Here is a 16457-nt window from a genome sequence, read left to right as displayed (position 1 = left end):
TGTGTGTGTTTACATGGCTGTTATGTTGGAAACGGCAGTAAATCAAGCGGGCGCAGCCGCGCAGCTGGTGGTGCTCAGAGGGTTTGATTAGGCAGCGGTCATTATACAGCGGAGCGGTCATTATCATGAGATAACTCACCGCTGAATTAAGCGATTGACCAATCAGAATCAAGCATTCAACCAAGCCATGTAATAATGGTTAATAGTTAATGTATAATGGTGATATTGTCACGTTGAACCGTCATGTAACATGAAATCAAGAAAGTGGGACCCCTAGTGGTGCTGTAGATATCATCTTGCACGTGAGAAAGAAAACGACTCCAGTTCAAAACACAGTAGGCCAACATGGTCACCATGAAAATACAATTTATTAAAAATACAAAAAAGAAATACAATGGAATTGAAAACATATTGAACATGATGTATATTTTTTAATAAAAACAATAAAACAAACCTAAAAAAGCCTAAAAAAAAATAACACCACCCAAAATGTAGCTTTCACATTCCAATTTGTTATTATAGTTGGTTTTGGTGTCACCATATTGCTGGTAATGCTGCTTCTCAAAATTCCTTTCACATCAGGCAGTAGCCCAGTACTACAAATAAATGTACATTTATAATTAATACTCAAATTTAAAGAAAAATATAGCAACATGAAATATCAGATGATATTCAATAATCAATTATACACATACATAAAAACAATCATACATACAACTTCACACTCATGCTTTTTTTTGACAGGCCATTTTATTCAAGCATTTTGGTAAAGTTTGCAGTGCATGCATACAGTAAGATGTTCTGAATCAATTATATATCTCTTTTCAAGACTGCAACAAGAACCATTACATTCTATTTTCACTCCTATATTCTCTCAATTTGTACCAAGAGAAATTCTGATCAAATTAAGCTTTTCTGGTTAAACCACCCTGCACTTACTGGACTGATAACTTTGCCAAATCTGATCAAGAATTATACATTTGAGGTTCACAGAAGGCATGTTCACATTAAAAGGAGCTCCAGAGCACTTTTAGCTGTTCTAAAAGCGGGTTGCAACTAAAGCCGTTATGAAGTATAGTAGTTCTATAAACCGGATTCACAACAGGTTTACAACACAGGACTGATCAAGGTTTCTCATGGAACTAATCCAGAGACAATGGAAGATTAACATAATTTAGGTCCTTTGTAAGGCACCTGCAACTACAGTCACAATACTGCCATTAGTGCAAAACAGGCTTGTGAACAATATTCAAGTATACAAATACAGTATTTCATTAAGCAGTTTGATGGTTGCTAAACATTCATAGTTGTGAAGAAGTAGAAAGTCATTGACTGTATAATTCAGGGGTATCCAAACTTTTTTCAAATGGGGCCAAATTATAAAATAAGAAAACACCCAACTACATCTCCTATCATCATAATGCACTTTCAGACCATATTAAAGTCACATGAAATGCATTGCATTTCTTTTATTTCATCAATATCAAATATCAATGGTACATTTTCAGTTGTGCTGTGAACAAAACACAAATGTCTTTTTTCAGCCTTATTAACAGTACCAAATGTAACCTCCCCACCCCTGCAAAAATAAATGAAAAATGGCTGTTTTCAAGATGTTTTGGCCATAATCTCTGGAACGGAAGGTCCAATGTGCTCAGTTTAAAGCTTTTTGGATGCATGACTTCGAGGACATTAAGCACATTGATTGGCGGGCCTCAATTGGCCTGGGGCCGGACTTTGGACACCACTGCTATAGATTATGCCAAAACGTGTATGTTGCTTTGTTTGATACCCCTGCCAACTGACAATTGCCATTAGTGCTGGTAATCCCGCCGACTGTAAAAACCTATTCACCCAGTAAGAAATTACTAGAAGATTTGAGTAGTGCTCGCATCCTCCTAAGTTATGAAGTATAAATTAATCTTTCATTTATTGCACTTAAATGTTTTACAAAAAAATAAATACAAATTCTACTTGTGATCTAAGCCAGCAATGATGTGCCAATCCAAGTATGTTCAGCCAAGTCTAAATCAAGCAATCAAACAAAATATCATAATAATAAAATTAAAAAAAACACACAAATATATCTTTTTCTTTGATCAACCTCTCGGGTTGTGACTACAATATCCAGTGTCAGGAATCCATCAGACAGGTCACATCCAGCTGATGGTGAAGTTCTGGCTAAGGTTGAGCCCGAGATCTGTTACCGTTAATACCTGCTGGAAGGGCAAGTGAAGAGAAAAAAAAACAAAAACAGAAATAATTTAAACCTGATGTCTTTCTCTGGTCTGGTTTGGTGAAACACAAAATCTTTGTACCCAGACTCACCTGATTGGCTCTGTAAGTGAATGCTGCATCTTGGGAGTTTACCAACACTCTGGTAGGCTCCTCCTTCACCCCGTAGAAGGAGGTTGTTTCCACAGTGATATAGGTGGCCTCCAAGTGGTTATGAAGCACCTGTGATGTCATCACATTCTAGGAAGCAACGTGATGTGGAATTAGTCACACATCAGTACATGCTCAGTAAAGTATCGCCTTGGCTTGTCTTATCTAGATCAGTGTTTCCCAACCTTTTTTGTCCCAGGGTTACACTTTTCATAGCCTAAAAATCTCAGGGCACACCTAGATATACGGTGTATAGGCCTATCTATATACATACATGTGTGTATGTATGTGTATATTATACAGTATATATATATTTATATATTTATATATTCATCATTCAATATTTTGAACTAAAGTTCATGGTTCCAAAAAATGAACTATTTTACTTTTTCGTTCTTTCTTTTTTGAATTATTATTATTACCACAGTACCACAGCCCATAGCCATATAGAACCTCAGACTTTATTGAATAAAAAAACTTTGGGGGATTTAATAAGAAAAAAATAATTCCTTTAAAAAAATACATTTTGGAGAAAAAATAGCTCATATGCAATGTGAAATGCCACCTAATTCTTAATCCTTTTCCTTGTCTTTATTATGGGCCAACTTGTGAAAGCTGTATGCTTTTATTGTGAAGGGTCTCAGTTCTCACAGCCTGCATATTTCCACGTGCTGAAAATAGCTGATCGACAAGCTCACAACGTGTTGCGTCCGCAACGCGCTGTGAGCTTGTAAATCAGCCATTTTCAGCATGGAACACGTGTACGACGAAGAATAAATCAGGCATCACTGCGCTTCTGTGGAGGGAGGGAGATTAGGAGATATATTGTGTTGGCCGAACGAGGCGATCATATATGGACACTTGGACAGCTATTTTTCGTGGCACATTATGTTTAATCACAACAATGTCACGTTTACTTTACCTCCTCAGTGTTTGGGTCGGGACATGTAGGACTGTATGTGTCTGCTGTCTACGTGCATATGCGCGAAATGTAGCGTCTTCTGGATGCATCTCTTTTGCATTAACATTTCAATGGCCGAGGGTCGTAGAGTCTATTGTTCCGTCGTTATCGCACGTCTAATGGTTAGACGTGTGACAACAACAACGGCGCAACAATAGGAAGCCTGCAGCCCAGTAGCTATAATATTGCTTTCGGGGGAGGGTTAGTGTTATTTTCGGTCAAATCAGGCGGCACACCTGGACACATCAAACGGCACAGTAAAGTGCCGCGGCACACAGGTTGGGAAACACTGATCTAGATAAACAGCATAAGCAAAACTGAAGAGTCTAATGACCGTGTGACCTTCCTGTTCAACGTTTAGCTCATAATAGATAGTTGTAAGTAAGTAACTAGGTATGCATTTTACGACCAATGCGGCTCAGTGTATAAATATTAATAGTGACCCTGTGCAAATAGCATTTTTGCTGAGCACAATTTCTCTTGAAATAGCATATATTTAGCTTAAATTATCCTACTTAATTGATTGTTGCCAAGCTGTTAGACAACTAACTAGCAATTCCAGAGCTGTCCTTCCAGGTTATGGGATACAAATTGCACACCGGGTATGGGAGCGAAAATAATGATCCACAGAATTGTGACTGCCATTTTGGATCTCAGAGCTATAACTTTGGGAAGGCAACCCTGTGGGATATGAGAAGAGTGTCATGTAATATTGGACGAGCTGAAAATGACAAAAAAAAAACACCGGTTTGTACCTGTGTTACGTTGAAGATTATGTAAGCATACTGTTCTGTCTCGTAGGTGTCAAGGCTCTCCCCGTCATCCCAGAACATGTCTCCACTGGCTGAGCCATCATCAGAGAGGGGAGAGATCAGATGGAGAGGCTGACCACTGCTCACCCACAGCGTAAGGTTGGGCCTCTACACACACACGCACACGCACACACACACACACACACTTGTAGAACTGAAATAAACTATTGACGTGGTCTGTTTTTATTATAAAATAATATTTACTTGGGTAGGTATGACAGTGCCCTCCCGCAAATGCAAGTTGATCTTATCCAGAGGCGCCTGGAGCCTCAGCTCTTCTCCTTTACTTCGCACCGAGTCACCCTGGACAGAAGAACAGAGCTTGAACTGAGCACCTGCTTTGTTTTTTGCACGCTGAAGTCGGTGGGGCGAACGGTTCTCGAGTTAAGTGGATTACAGACGTACATACAGTATATACACACGTACAGAGATGCGGTGCATTTAAGGTAAGATGATGGAGATGAAACATGGTAAGTAAATCTATGTGAGATGCATGCACATCTTACCGTGAAGTAGTCATACCACAGTCCCTCAGGGAAGTAGCCAGTGACGTAGTCCACACCAGGATCCAAAACTGGTGTCACCAGTAAACTCTTACCCCAGAGAAACTGCCGGTCAATCCCATATGTTCTTATATCCTTGGGGAACCTAAATATTATACAAGATGCAATAAAGTAGGAAAAGATGTACTAAAACCAGACTGTTGGTGAGCATATTGGTGTGTTACTCACTCAAACATCAGAGGTCGTGCGACAGTATGTCCAAGTACGTGTGCATGATGGAAGAGAGTGTAAAGCACAGGGAAGAGAGAATAGCGCAACAGCAATGCCTCTTTCATGGCAGTCCGAGCCAGTGGGCTGAAGACTGTTGGGTCTTGGGGCTAAAACAGACAAACAAATAACAGGTCAAGTCTAATGTAGTTCAGTGTGTTCCCTGGAGGGAGCGCTCTCCCTCCCTCCAGACATACATGGGTTGGTATTACTCTTCTGCTGTTTCACATATGTATGTTGGCACCGATATCCTACCTTCACATCCAATGTATTGTGGTTGCGTGTGAAGGGGTAGAACGCTCCCAGCTGTGTCCAACGGACACACAACTCCTCCTGTGGCTCCTCGCTGAAGCCACAAATGTCTGCTCCCACCAACGGAATGCCCAAAATGTTAAAGGTCAAAATGCCTGGAGGAGAGACAGAGACAGAGAGAAGTGGGCAGGGTGACAACATGATAGGAACTTGTGCCGGCTGTGGTAATGAGTAGACAACATGACAATGAGAGATCTGAAGCCTCCATAAGATGTCTAACCAAATATCTGTCTCTTTTCCATAATTATAATAAAAGTGTGGCCTCCTTGTCCAAACTTAAGCTATCAATACTAAGTTACTATGTGTGCAACCTTTGAACGAAGTCACAAAAAACACAATGTCGTGTTGAGCGGCGAATACAGGCTGGTCAGCTTGTGAGGAGACGTTCTGGGCCTCCGTTGGAGTGAAAAGAGATGGATTTGTATTCATAAGCAATACACTCCTGAAAAGATACATGCAGACCTGTATGTGCTGTTGAATGATCAAACAATTCTAGTAAAAGTCTCATAAAAGCTTTATAACTGTGCATACAAGGGAAAATCTCAATGTGTCAGTGAACAGAGACATTACAATAAGTCAACTTAAGTTTGGATCATTGATCTCCAGAGTTACTGGGCCTACTGTATAGTACCACACTTATAAATACCCTTTATTCAACTACACATGTGCACTGACCTGCTATAGAAGTATACAGGTCTTTCCACTGGCTTCGATTGTCTCCCAACCAGTGACCAGAATAAAGGCCCTGGCTGGGGAAAGTGGAGCGCGAGATCACAAACGCTCTCTTACCCACAATACGTTTCAAGGCACTGGAAACAAGGAAAGAAAGGGTAGAGGAGAAGGACAGGAGCCCAGACAAACATGACCAAATTTAAAGAGGAAACAGGCACAAGATGGTTGAAATAGCAAATACGTTTTATAAATATACCATATTGTACTATATGTGTAAATTATGTTGTGTTATCTTATGCTGCTTGTGTTTGTGGGTACCTTGCAGAGGCCTTCGCCTCCATAAGTCCATAGAGACTGTGCATGTTATAGTGCAAAGACATTTTCTGCTTTGCTGACGCACACACAGTTTTAGCTCTTAGCAATCCCCCAAGGACACCTAAAAGTGAAAGATTACAATTTGGTTTACAGACAATTATTTTTATATATATATATATATATATATATATATATATATATATATATATATATATATATGGGTGTGTGTGTGTGTGTGTGTGTGCTTGTCTTGCGTGCATGTGCTTCACCTGGTGTATAAGGTGGATTTTCTAAACTGTTTGATGGACATCCCTTGGTGGACCCATCCAGGAAGTTGGATGGCTCATTCATATCCTAAAACCAAACATGACACAGTTCAAAGTTGTCTGGCATTTGATTATAGACTAAGGCATGTCAAAAGCAAATTGACATGCAAATTGTAACTAAAATCGAAAGTCAAGTCTTGCTGATGTATTTTTCCACGCATACTTACGATCCACAAGCCATCAAACGGCACCTTCTCATGGAACTTTCTCAGGTTGTCATACCACCATTCATGGGTCACAGGATCAGAGAAATCAGGATATGCAGTCGGACCAGGCCACACCTGCAGGGGCGCAAGGAGAGATCAAACTCTCCCACACTTTTATAGTTTGAGACCTTTACTAAACCATGCCAAAAACTATAGATGTAGGCAACAAAGTCTTATGCACACTAGTAGCTCTGAGACGGGTGCATAGGCAGGGCTCAATGTAATCAGAAAAATGTGAAATCATAATTATATAATTTATACTGAAACAGCAATTACTGTATCTTCAGTTCACCAGTGGCCATTTTGCAACAGTCAACTTTTCTGGTACGTGCTATGGTAGCTGGTGATCTGCTCAAACAAAATACTCTTAACTCGCTGAAATCTTGACAGATTTACAAATGGTTTGGTTTATTACAAACGTTGTATGAATCAGGTATATGAAAGTCCATTATAAGTATTCAGTATCATAACTACATCTCTGATGTTTATAACAAAACCAAATACAAAATTGTGTAAGTTATGGTTATTTAAAAAGTACATGCACCTACAGTATAGACAGTGTTATGAGTGGACTGTAGCAAGATGGCCACCATGTGGCAACCTTACTCTCCATTGGCCAGCAGCGCGGGCGAGTCATCTACTGTAGCCTTTATATATGTCTATGCACGTAGCTTACCATGTCTCCCAGCCACCTCAAGCTCAACATAGACAAAACATCTTTGTCCCTGGCAAGTCATGCCTCCTCTTTTCATTTCCATTCACAACACCCTGGCGTCTCCTGCTCATTGTTGTAATGAACCTGGGATCCTATAAACAGCGATCTGTCCTTCAAGGCACACATTGCAGCAATCATTTGGTCCTATACACGGAATTCCTGGCCCCATTCCTGCACTTGAGATCATCCACAGAATCAGAACTCTCAAGGAGTTGGCCAAACAAACTCCTTATTCAAGCTTCAGTCATCACTTAAATCACTTGGGTGCGTAGCGTTAGTCAGACGTCCCAATAATCCGACACCCATACATGCGACTACCAAGATTACGACTTTCCCCATACTAACCCTATTCCCAAACCCTAACCGCACACGGAAGTCACGGGTGAGTCTTAACCGGCCACATAGTCGGACTAAGGTGTGACCCCCAAATCGCTTTGGATAAGAGCATCAGCTAAATCCCTAAATTGTCGCCGAAAGTAGTCCCTGGAGAAAAGATTTGCACATCCATTACTTAATAGCCACGCCCACGCACACAACAATGTTTAGCCAACAAACACCGACTTAATTATTCAGTTAAGTTTAGTAATGTTTCAATGAATATGGAGGTAATGTAAATTATGAAATCGGAAAATACAAACCACAAACAAGGAAAATGGTCTGAAAATGTTCTTCCAAACTTGTGAATAAACAACAGCATGTATTGATGGCCCTTTAAGATGAATAAATAAAACCACATTTAAATTTGGACTTTAACACATTTAGACCTGAGGCCGTTTCTAATTCTTATTATAAATAAATACAATAATTATGTTGCTACATGTATAGCAAAAACTGATGAAACATAGAGGTAGCATCCGCATTGAAAGGTATAACAACGTATAGATTACAACAGGATTAAATGGGTTCAAATCAAGCCAAAAATACCAGGCCGTACCTATGCACCCATGGGAAACGCAGAGAAGAAAGTTATAGATAAAGAACATATTCATTAAGGTTCCAAATTATCTACTCAATAATTTAACAAATGTTACTGTTAAACTGCTGTCCACTCACCTGTCCAATAAGGGTGTCTTCAGAAAAGTCCTTAATAAAGACTCCTCTCTTCAGTCCTTCATCATATGGCCAGTACGAGCCCTCAGCCTGGACGCTACTGATACCTGGATCCTAGATGGGGGGAAATAAGGGTTGCATGTCAGCTTAGTTCACACATAAACACACAGGCAGTGGTGGAAAAAGTACTTCAGGAAAAGTAAAAAAAGAAAAAGAGTACTGAAAATTGGAAATACTCCACTAAACTAAAAATACCTCAAAATTGTACTTAAGTGCAGTACTTGAGTAAATATACTTAGTTACTTTCCACCCTAATAACCATAACGGTTGCATGTGAACTTCCCACCTTTGCACATAAACACACAGGTGCTAACTCATTAGGACAGACGTACCAGGATCATGACGTAACGCTGGTCATGAGCATGGAGGTCCTTCACCATGTCAGGCAGTGTGGAGAAACTGACAGGGTCATAGGTGAAGTCCAGGAAATGCTCCATGTAGTCTATGTCGTTCCACTGTACATCCTACCACACACACACACACACACACACACACACACACACACACACACACACACACACACACACACACACACACACACACACACACACACACACACACACACACACACACACACACACACACACACACACACACACACACACACACACACACGGTTGCTTCAGCAAGAACACTCCTGTTCTCATGCATACTTATTAGCGAGACAATCTTATTGTTGCAGCTAACTCTTCTAATCATTATTATACTCCCATAGTCACAGTTTTCGTAGCAGAGACAAGTCATATGTCAAATTGACCGGCTTCATCAAGAATCATGCATGTCTATAGTTAACCACTCAACGAATAGTGACAATAGCAAATGTCAGTAGACAAATTTCAAGATCCCATTTCTTTCATTATGCCTACCATTGTTACACTACAGAGTACAGACACATCATATCAGGGTTGTTGCCAGTACTATGATGACAGTCATCGTCATATTTGGGCAAAATGTCAGCCCGTTTAAAAGGTGCTGGAGCAAGTGCAATTTGGAAAGAGGAGTTCATACTGGATCCGTCTCCCCCTGTTATAACGTGTTTCCTTTGCTTAATGATTGAATTGCATTGTTGTTGTTGAAATGCACCATACAAATAAACATGCCTAAATGTATTAACTCACCTGGGGTATGCCATCATTTCTCAGTTTCTTGACTACCTCCCAAGTGGCATTGCTAGAGTTGTAACCCCAGCGACAGAGATGGTAACCTAGCGCCCAATAGACTGGCATTGTAGGGTAGCCTGTGTGGGAAGGACAAGTGAGGAGAAGACAGAATAGGAAATTATTGAATAGTGAGAGACAGGGAGTGGGTGTCATTATAAGAGCAGGACAGAACCTAGAAAGAAATAGCCATGAACTCAAAAGAATACATTACAGCTACGGTAGTGTTTAGTTTGATTCTAGAAGAATAATGTCAATCTTTTGTCCCCCTATGAGCGAAGGCACCCTAAGGTCTTTGCGAGGGGCCTTCCTGGTTGTTCCCAGGTCCTGACTAGTGACCAAGAGAGATCTAGCCTTGCCATCAGGGCTACCAGACTGCCCATTGTCACAATGTATGTAGCTTCTTTTCTTTTAAATCCCATCTTTACACGTTATTTTAAGAAATCCTTTGTCAGTGTTTGAAACCATGTCTTGATTTTATAATTTTTGGTGTGTCTTTTGCCAATATACAGTATTTTCATGCTTCCACTTTATTAGATGAGAAGCAATGCAAAACTATAAAGCTGTCTTTTTGTTAGTTTCTAACATTATCGTACATTAGAGGTTCCTGACATACTGACCCACAACGTCAAGGTACTGTCCAATTACTGAAGCAGGATCAGGACCCAGGAAAACATAAAAGTCTAGGATACCACCAATCGTACGCCATGTGATGGCTGGGGCAGGCTGGAGGGAAACATCTGGCAAAATATATAGAAAAAAAAATATTATACATTTAAAAAATACATATTTATAAAGAAGTCAAACAGCTTGGGGGTATAATGAACCTGGACTTAAATAATAAAGTTAACTGCATGTAGATTATGGGTATAGGATGCAATGAGTGTTTGAGTTTGTTGTATTGGACACTGGAATTAACTAAATGACTTTACTTTTGCACAACTTAGAGAATTACAGCTCCACCTGTGACCAGCAGGTAGAGCTGTTGAGTTATTATAAGCATCAATAAAATCCACATGACTATGGTGTTGGTCATTAAAACAGGACTTCTGGCTATTTTCAATAACTGACCTTCCATATGGCATGTCTACTCTACATACCAAATACTAACATAAGACTGAATTCAAATTAGCACACTAACCCAAAGCGTTGCTGTTTAGGAGGAAGAAGCCATGTGCATTCCCCCCCTCTTCCATGGCCAGATAGAAAGGATGTGATCCATATAAGTTAGTCATTTCCTAAATGGCAGAGAGGGAGACATCGCTAATGTGAGTTTGAAGACAACCTTTTCAAAGCATTATGTTTTAAAAAAGTTAGTATTATAATGTAGTTAGCAATGCAATAGGCCTTTTTGTTGTAGTTCTGCTATTATTATTTATTTGAAAAAGAAAAGAAAAAGAAAAATTGAGATGCCAAGGGCAGATGCTAGAGGCTAGCCTCTTTCAAAGCCACACTGTAATAAAAAATATATTTGGCTGTTTCAGCAGACCCAAATGTAGAATGTAAATCAGCCAACCTGTGGGCCTTGAGGGTATTGCAAGTGGGCCCCCAAATAATTGGCAAAACATTAAGATATCAATGATAAAAACATTGATGTAATTATCATTGGCAACACCAGTAACATTACACAACTATTTATGTCAATATGGCTAGGCTACCATGAAAAAGGTCTATTATAACTAGATAATTAGGTGAGCTTGTGCTAACATTACCATGGGAGGCACATCTCTTGCCCACATAGTGAGGGTGTTCCAGTGGACATCATGAAGAAAGGAGGAGCGGTGCTCACCCAGGCCATAGACATACTGGCTAGGCAAGGAACTGGAGAACTGAAGGAACTGATCCGCATAGAAGAGCGGCGCTACGGTCGTGTCCAGACTGGGAAGAAAACAGGAGAAAGGGAAGGGAAACTTTTAGTACTATAATGATAAAAAACAACACTGTATACATCCACAATTGTAACATAGATAACAAAAATATATAATAAAGTACAAGTCAACATAGTGAACGGCCGTAGGAGACTGGGATGTATGTAACTGATACAGTATAGTGCAAATAAAGTGCAAGACACTAAACCAACAGTCTTCAACATGGGTCCGAGACCCCTAGGGGGTTCTCAAAAGTTACTATAGGGGCCTCCAAATATTTGTATTATAGGATTATTATTATTATTTTTTTTACCTTTACTAGTTGAACCTCAGCATACCTATTCTTAGGAGAACTTAAACAAAAATAGCAGAGCTACAACATTGCAACGCCTCACAATGTGAGGCATTGTGAGCTTGTTTGTAGATCATCTATTTTTGGCAAAGAGGCTTGGTGTAGAGGGAAAAGTAGAAGTACAGAGTGAAAGCTCAGATGTACTAAGTATTGCTGGTTTAAGAGTGGTTAAATGTCCTGACACGGTTGATACTTGATAGTGTTGTCAAATAGCACAAGTCTATGAAGCTATCTATGGAATCTATAGAAAAAGTTTAATCTGCAACACAATTTATACAATATGTACTATGTAGTCCGTACTTCATCTCGCTCTCAGCTAAGGGGTCCTTGGCCTGAAAAACGTTGAAGACCCCTAACCGCTCCCATAGAGAAGCAGCTGGGACGAAATAGGTAGACCTATAATTATATTATCATACAATCTCTAACCAACCAGAATACCCATTACTCAAAGCAAACACCAAGATGGCACTGCTCACCAGTCAATATAAACAAAAGATCAGAAAGTCTAAAGTGTGTGGGGCGAAATGTAATTATAAATCTAGACACTGACGTAAGCATAACCAAACTTACAGTATAGCTCCTGTAGATGTCCTCTTGACAATAAGACCAAAAGGTTCCTTGGATAGCTCTACGGTGTAGGCTGGATTTTTTGCTTTATTTGTGGCATTGGGGACAGAAATTGGTACTTCGAACCGTGAATTTGAGGGATCTGTAATCTAAATATGGAAAAATACAAACAGAGAAGTCGTCAGTTTGTTAGACAATGCACTAAACAGTGGCAGAGCCTCGGCCCACGCCATACAACTATTTGACTGTTCTGGGAGCCCCACACTGTTTCCATTATTATACCATTTGAAACCTTCTTTATTGCAACCAACATGAGCACCAATGTGGCCAATATAGCTTCATTGGGAATATTTATTTGTGATGAGTTTGCAGAAATGGTACCCATGACAAACACCACAACGGCAAACAACATTTTCTACAGCCTTGTCGAGGCCTTGGACATAGTGGGGTTGACTAGATTCACACAGTGGGTGAGTACTAGTTAACTGCAGTCCAATTATTTTCAAGTATACACAACTAGCGGTTGTGTGTACTTCCCAAAAATCATCCCTCGGGCCAGATTGGACTGCCACTGACTAGTTTGACACGTACTGTATGGTCTGGAAGGAGTTGTATCAATGTGTCTGGCCATCTGAATGCTCTACTCACCCTGACCCGTAGCCTTGTCTCCGTCTCGTGGCGTATCTCCAGATCTAGAGTGAGGATGTCCCCAGGGTAGTAGGTCTTAACCTCTTTCACCAGGCTGCCTTTCTCTCCCAGAGCAGTGTCATCCGTAGACACCACTGAGTAAGAGGGAAACTCTGGGGGGTAGAAGCACCAAGGAACACCGTTCTTCTTACCCGAGGCTTGGATGAAGCAGCAGTTCCTGGCTTCACACAATTCTCTGGTCACGACTACCCCTTTCTCCGGGTAACAGTCAAACCTCCAGGCTTCAGAGGTAGAACCGCACGCCTCCGAATCATGACCAGGTGGTGCAGCAGCACGTTCCAACTCCGTCCATCCTTCAGAGTGTTGTTTCCATGCGGGGGCATGCGGCGGGGGCCGGTGTGGCTGGAGGATGGAGGGAGAGTGCAGCCAGAACATGGTGGCAAGGAGCCAGGCTCCACAGAGAAGCAGCAGCAGAGAGCCCAGCACCAGGAGGGCTGTGGTCGTAGAGCAGGGTGCCCTGCGAGGAAGCAAGGCCTGCTCACATTCGTCTGGCTCCGTCACCTTGAAAACAGAGACATAAAGTCAGATACAGTAGGCCTATACAAATATATACTGCATAATTGTATATACACATTATACAGTAGAGTACACACAGTGAAGTCAAACTGCTTCAATAACGTTAAAGGCGCACACAAGCACGACACCAGAGGGAGAACCACCAATATCGTTCAACCCAGATTCGGCTCAAACAAGGGGTTAAATGCATTCTACTGATATGCCACCAAAATGTGAAATACCCTACCAACAGTCATAAAAACGTGTGACTCCTTCCTCCTTCAAAACCGCTCTAAAAGAGCACTTATGGGTGTCTGCAATTTGTAACTGCATGTCCCCTGTAAAAGCTCTAAGCTTATCACCAGAAATTGTTTACTGTATATGATGTGTTGCATATTATTGTATATTATTGTTTGTCTTTTCCACACATTAGCCCACATTCAGTTACGTATCTGTGTTTAATTCAGGAGTCCAGACTATGTATTAAGGACCCCCAGTTTGATACATGTTTTATTTGTGAGACCCAGTCACCCATGTTGAGAACCAGTGTAGACATAATACAGTATGATTTCCTGTTTTGACTATATAGTTGTGTATATTCGTACGTCTAATTGTTTTGATGAATTGAAAATGGTGGGCCCTATTGTAAACAAGTGTAATGCTTTATGGTGTTGTCCACTCACAGTTAACAGTTGTTGTATTGAGTTGTACTTGAAATGTACTGTAATTCTGCAAACTGTTAATAAATCAATCAAAGTATCTATCTGCAGTTAGCTTACCATAACTACCTCTTGGACAGGAGCAGGATCCTCTGACACTGCTGCAGCATTGTAAAACTGTACGTCCTCTGGGTTCAGGCGCTTGTATGAGGCCATGATTGTGTCTGAAAGAACATTTGAGTGCAAGTTATAAACCCTATTAAATAATAACCCTAATTTATACGTTCAAAACATTGATGGATTGGAGCCAAATGCCACTATTTGTGTAATATTCTATAAGCCAGGACGTTGTCTATTGATACAACTTCAAATCAAACACACTTAGAGGAAATATATAAGAATGTGTTTTCATGTAGAGGTCTGCAGTTCTTGGTCTTCAATATCTTCTTCTGCATTAAGGTGCAGTTCCTGAGTAACCAAATACCAATAAGGGATGCAGATGCCTAAAGTTAAAAACAAGTATCCAACTAGCCACGCATGCATTCTCAATGACTGATTTGTAGATGGAAAATATGTAACTTTCTTATCAAAATAGTTTACAAGCATAAACAACGTTACAAACCCAAAACAGTTTTTCCACTAAGTATTTATCCTATTTGCATTAGTTTAGTTAAGTCCCATAAAGAACTGAGTGAATTGTCAATTGTGAATGTGAACATGCATGTCTCCACTGCTAATTCATTTTTGGAAACTAGCCCCATATGTGCCCTCTCCCTACGCTCATTCTGTAGCCCCATATGTGCCCTCTCCCTACGCTCATTCTGTAGCTCCGAGATGAGCTACAGAATGAGCGTAGGGAGAGGGCACATATGGGGCTATTTTGGAAATGGCACTGTGCATTTGGTTCACATACAAACTTATAGACTGTATTCTGGCTGTGTGTTGTTAGCTTAAATGCAAAGTTCACCATGCACCCCCAGAGAAGTGCTTTGTGCTAGCTAAAAGCAATTCAATGACTTCCCAAGTAATACACAATTAAATTACTTTTCGAGTCGTTAAGTGACAGTTATAATATAAAGTTCGGTTATAAAATCTGTCTTTAGCAGGACAGCTATACGGTATTATAATTATAGCTACCAAAGCAAGGACACCACGAATGCGTTGTTTACCTTCCGCACGAACAACGTCAATGTCCCGCTTATGTCTTCATTAATACGAGGTTGGAGATGGAGAATAGACAGACGAGCAGAATGTTCCACTGACATGGGCTTGAACGGCTGTCACTGGTCGGCTAAGCATGATTTGTTTGTTTACCGCAATGTACGGCTACTTGCTAGCCCGTCTACATGAGTTTGTTGATCCAGCAGTTGTCTTCGGGAGAACTCGTAAACTCGACGATGTTCAGTTCGGCTTTTGTGCGTTTCGATTGAAAATACTATTCGTGAGGCATTTTGACCGTTTCTTTAATTTAACTTAACGAACGTGAGGTAAGAGTTGTCGACGACCATTGGGTTTAATGAAACTATACAAGACTAGACTTGATGAATTGAACATGGTGGACCCTCTTGTCACTTTCTGACATGGCGGGTGAGTTGTCTGTACTTTCCGCTGGGGCAAGTTGGGCGAGTTGGTAAAGGGAAAAGACGGACAGCTCACCCCGAAAGTCCGGACAACTCACCCCAGTGAGTTGTCTTCACTTTCTGACATTGTGGGGTGAGTTGTCTGTACTTTCCGTGGCACCCATTACAGTAATTCAATTTCGGTTCTAACTATCTTGAGTAAACAAATTAGGAGGGGTCCAGTTAATATTAACATATCTATGGCCAAGTTGCCAACACAGTTTTACTTCCAAGTAATGGTTGATACTTAGAATGTTTGTGTGACACACACACACACACACACACACACACACACACACACACACACACACACACACACACACACACACACACACACACACACACACACACACACACACACTATTCAGTGAAGTATTCTTGTGAAATATTCAGTAAAGTATATAAAAGAGCTCAAAGGGTACATATTCAGTCAGACAACTCACCCTGG

The 16457-nt window shown here is 40.6% G+C and overlaps 1 protein-coding gene across 3 annotated transcripts; it reads right to left on the bottom strand.

Annotated features, from left to right (window-relative positions):
- Positions 1 to 1454: 1454 nt before the first annotated feature.
- Positions 1455 to 15982, bottom strand: gaa2 (alpha glucosidase 2). Of its 3 annotated transcripts, XR_013789827.1 has the most exons (22): positions 15560 to 15982; positions 14511 to 14614; positions 13177 to 13737; positions 12532 to 12677; positions 11454 to 11619; positions 10883 to 10979; positions 10362 to 10481; positions 9703 to 9821; positions 8917 to 9048; positions 8528 to 8638; positions 6721 to 6834; positions 6497 to 6581; positions 6231 to 6348; positions 5916 to 6049; positions 5184 to 5335; positions 4890 to 5038; positions 4665 to 4806; positions 4363 to 4461; positions 4102 to 4266; positions 2329 to 2475; positions 1639 to 2219; positions 1455 to 1602 (listed from the first exon to the last, which is right to left on the bottom strand). XR_013789827.1 is itself a non-coding variant. In XM_079499063.1 (21 exons), exons 2-21 carry the CDS (start codon positions 14604 to 14606, stop codon positions 2154 to 2156), a joined length of 2919 nt encoding a protein of 972 aa, XP_079355189.1. In that variant the 5' UTR covers positions 14607 to 14614; positions 15560 to 15982; the 3' UTR covers positions 1455 to 2153. The 3 variants fall into 3 exon arrangements, 2 of the variants coding, with proteins under 2 accessions (XP_079355189.1, XP_079355190.1); XM_079499063.1 differs by having other exon boundaries at positions 1455 to 2219; XM_079499064.1 differs by having other exon boundaries at positions 1455 to 2216.
- Between the last annotated feature and the right edge of the window lie 475 nt (positions 15983 to 16457).

Source organism: Electrona antarctica, assembly GCF_951216825.1.
Source record: "Electrona antarctica genome assembly, chromosome: 4".
Classification (NCBI taxonomy): domain Eukaryota; kingdom Metazoa; phylum Chordata; class Actinopteri; order Myctophiformes; family Myctophidae; genus Electrona; species Electrona antarctica.
The sequence above is the reverse complement of the archived record's forward strand: the minus strand, read 5'-3'. Positions and strand labels throughout refer to the sequence as shown.

Coding starts and splice junctions, on each gene's coding strand:
- gaa2 (XM_079499063.1), bottom strand. CDS start 14,606: ATGGCCTCATACAAGCGCCTGAACCCAGAGGACGTACAGTTTTACAAT. Junction 9,822..10,361: donor ACAGTACCTTGACGTTGTGG/GTCAGTATGTCA, acceptor CTTCCCACACAG/GCTACCCTACAATGCCAGTC. Junction 2,476..4,101: donor TAATCTTCAACGTAACACAG/GTACAAACCGGT, acceptor GTTGCTTCCTAG/AATGTGATGACATCACAGGT.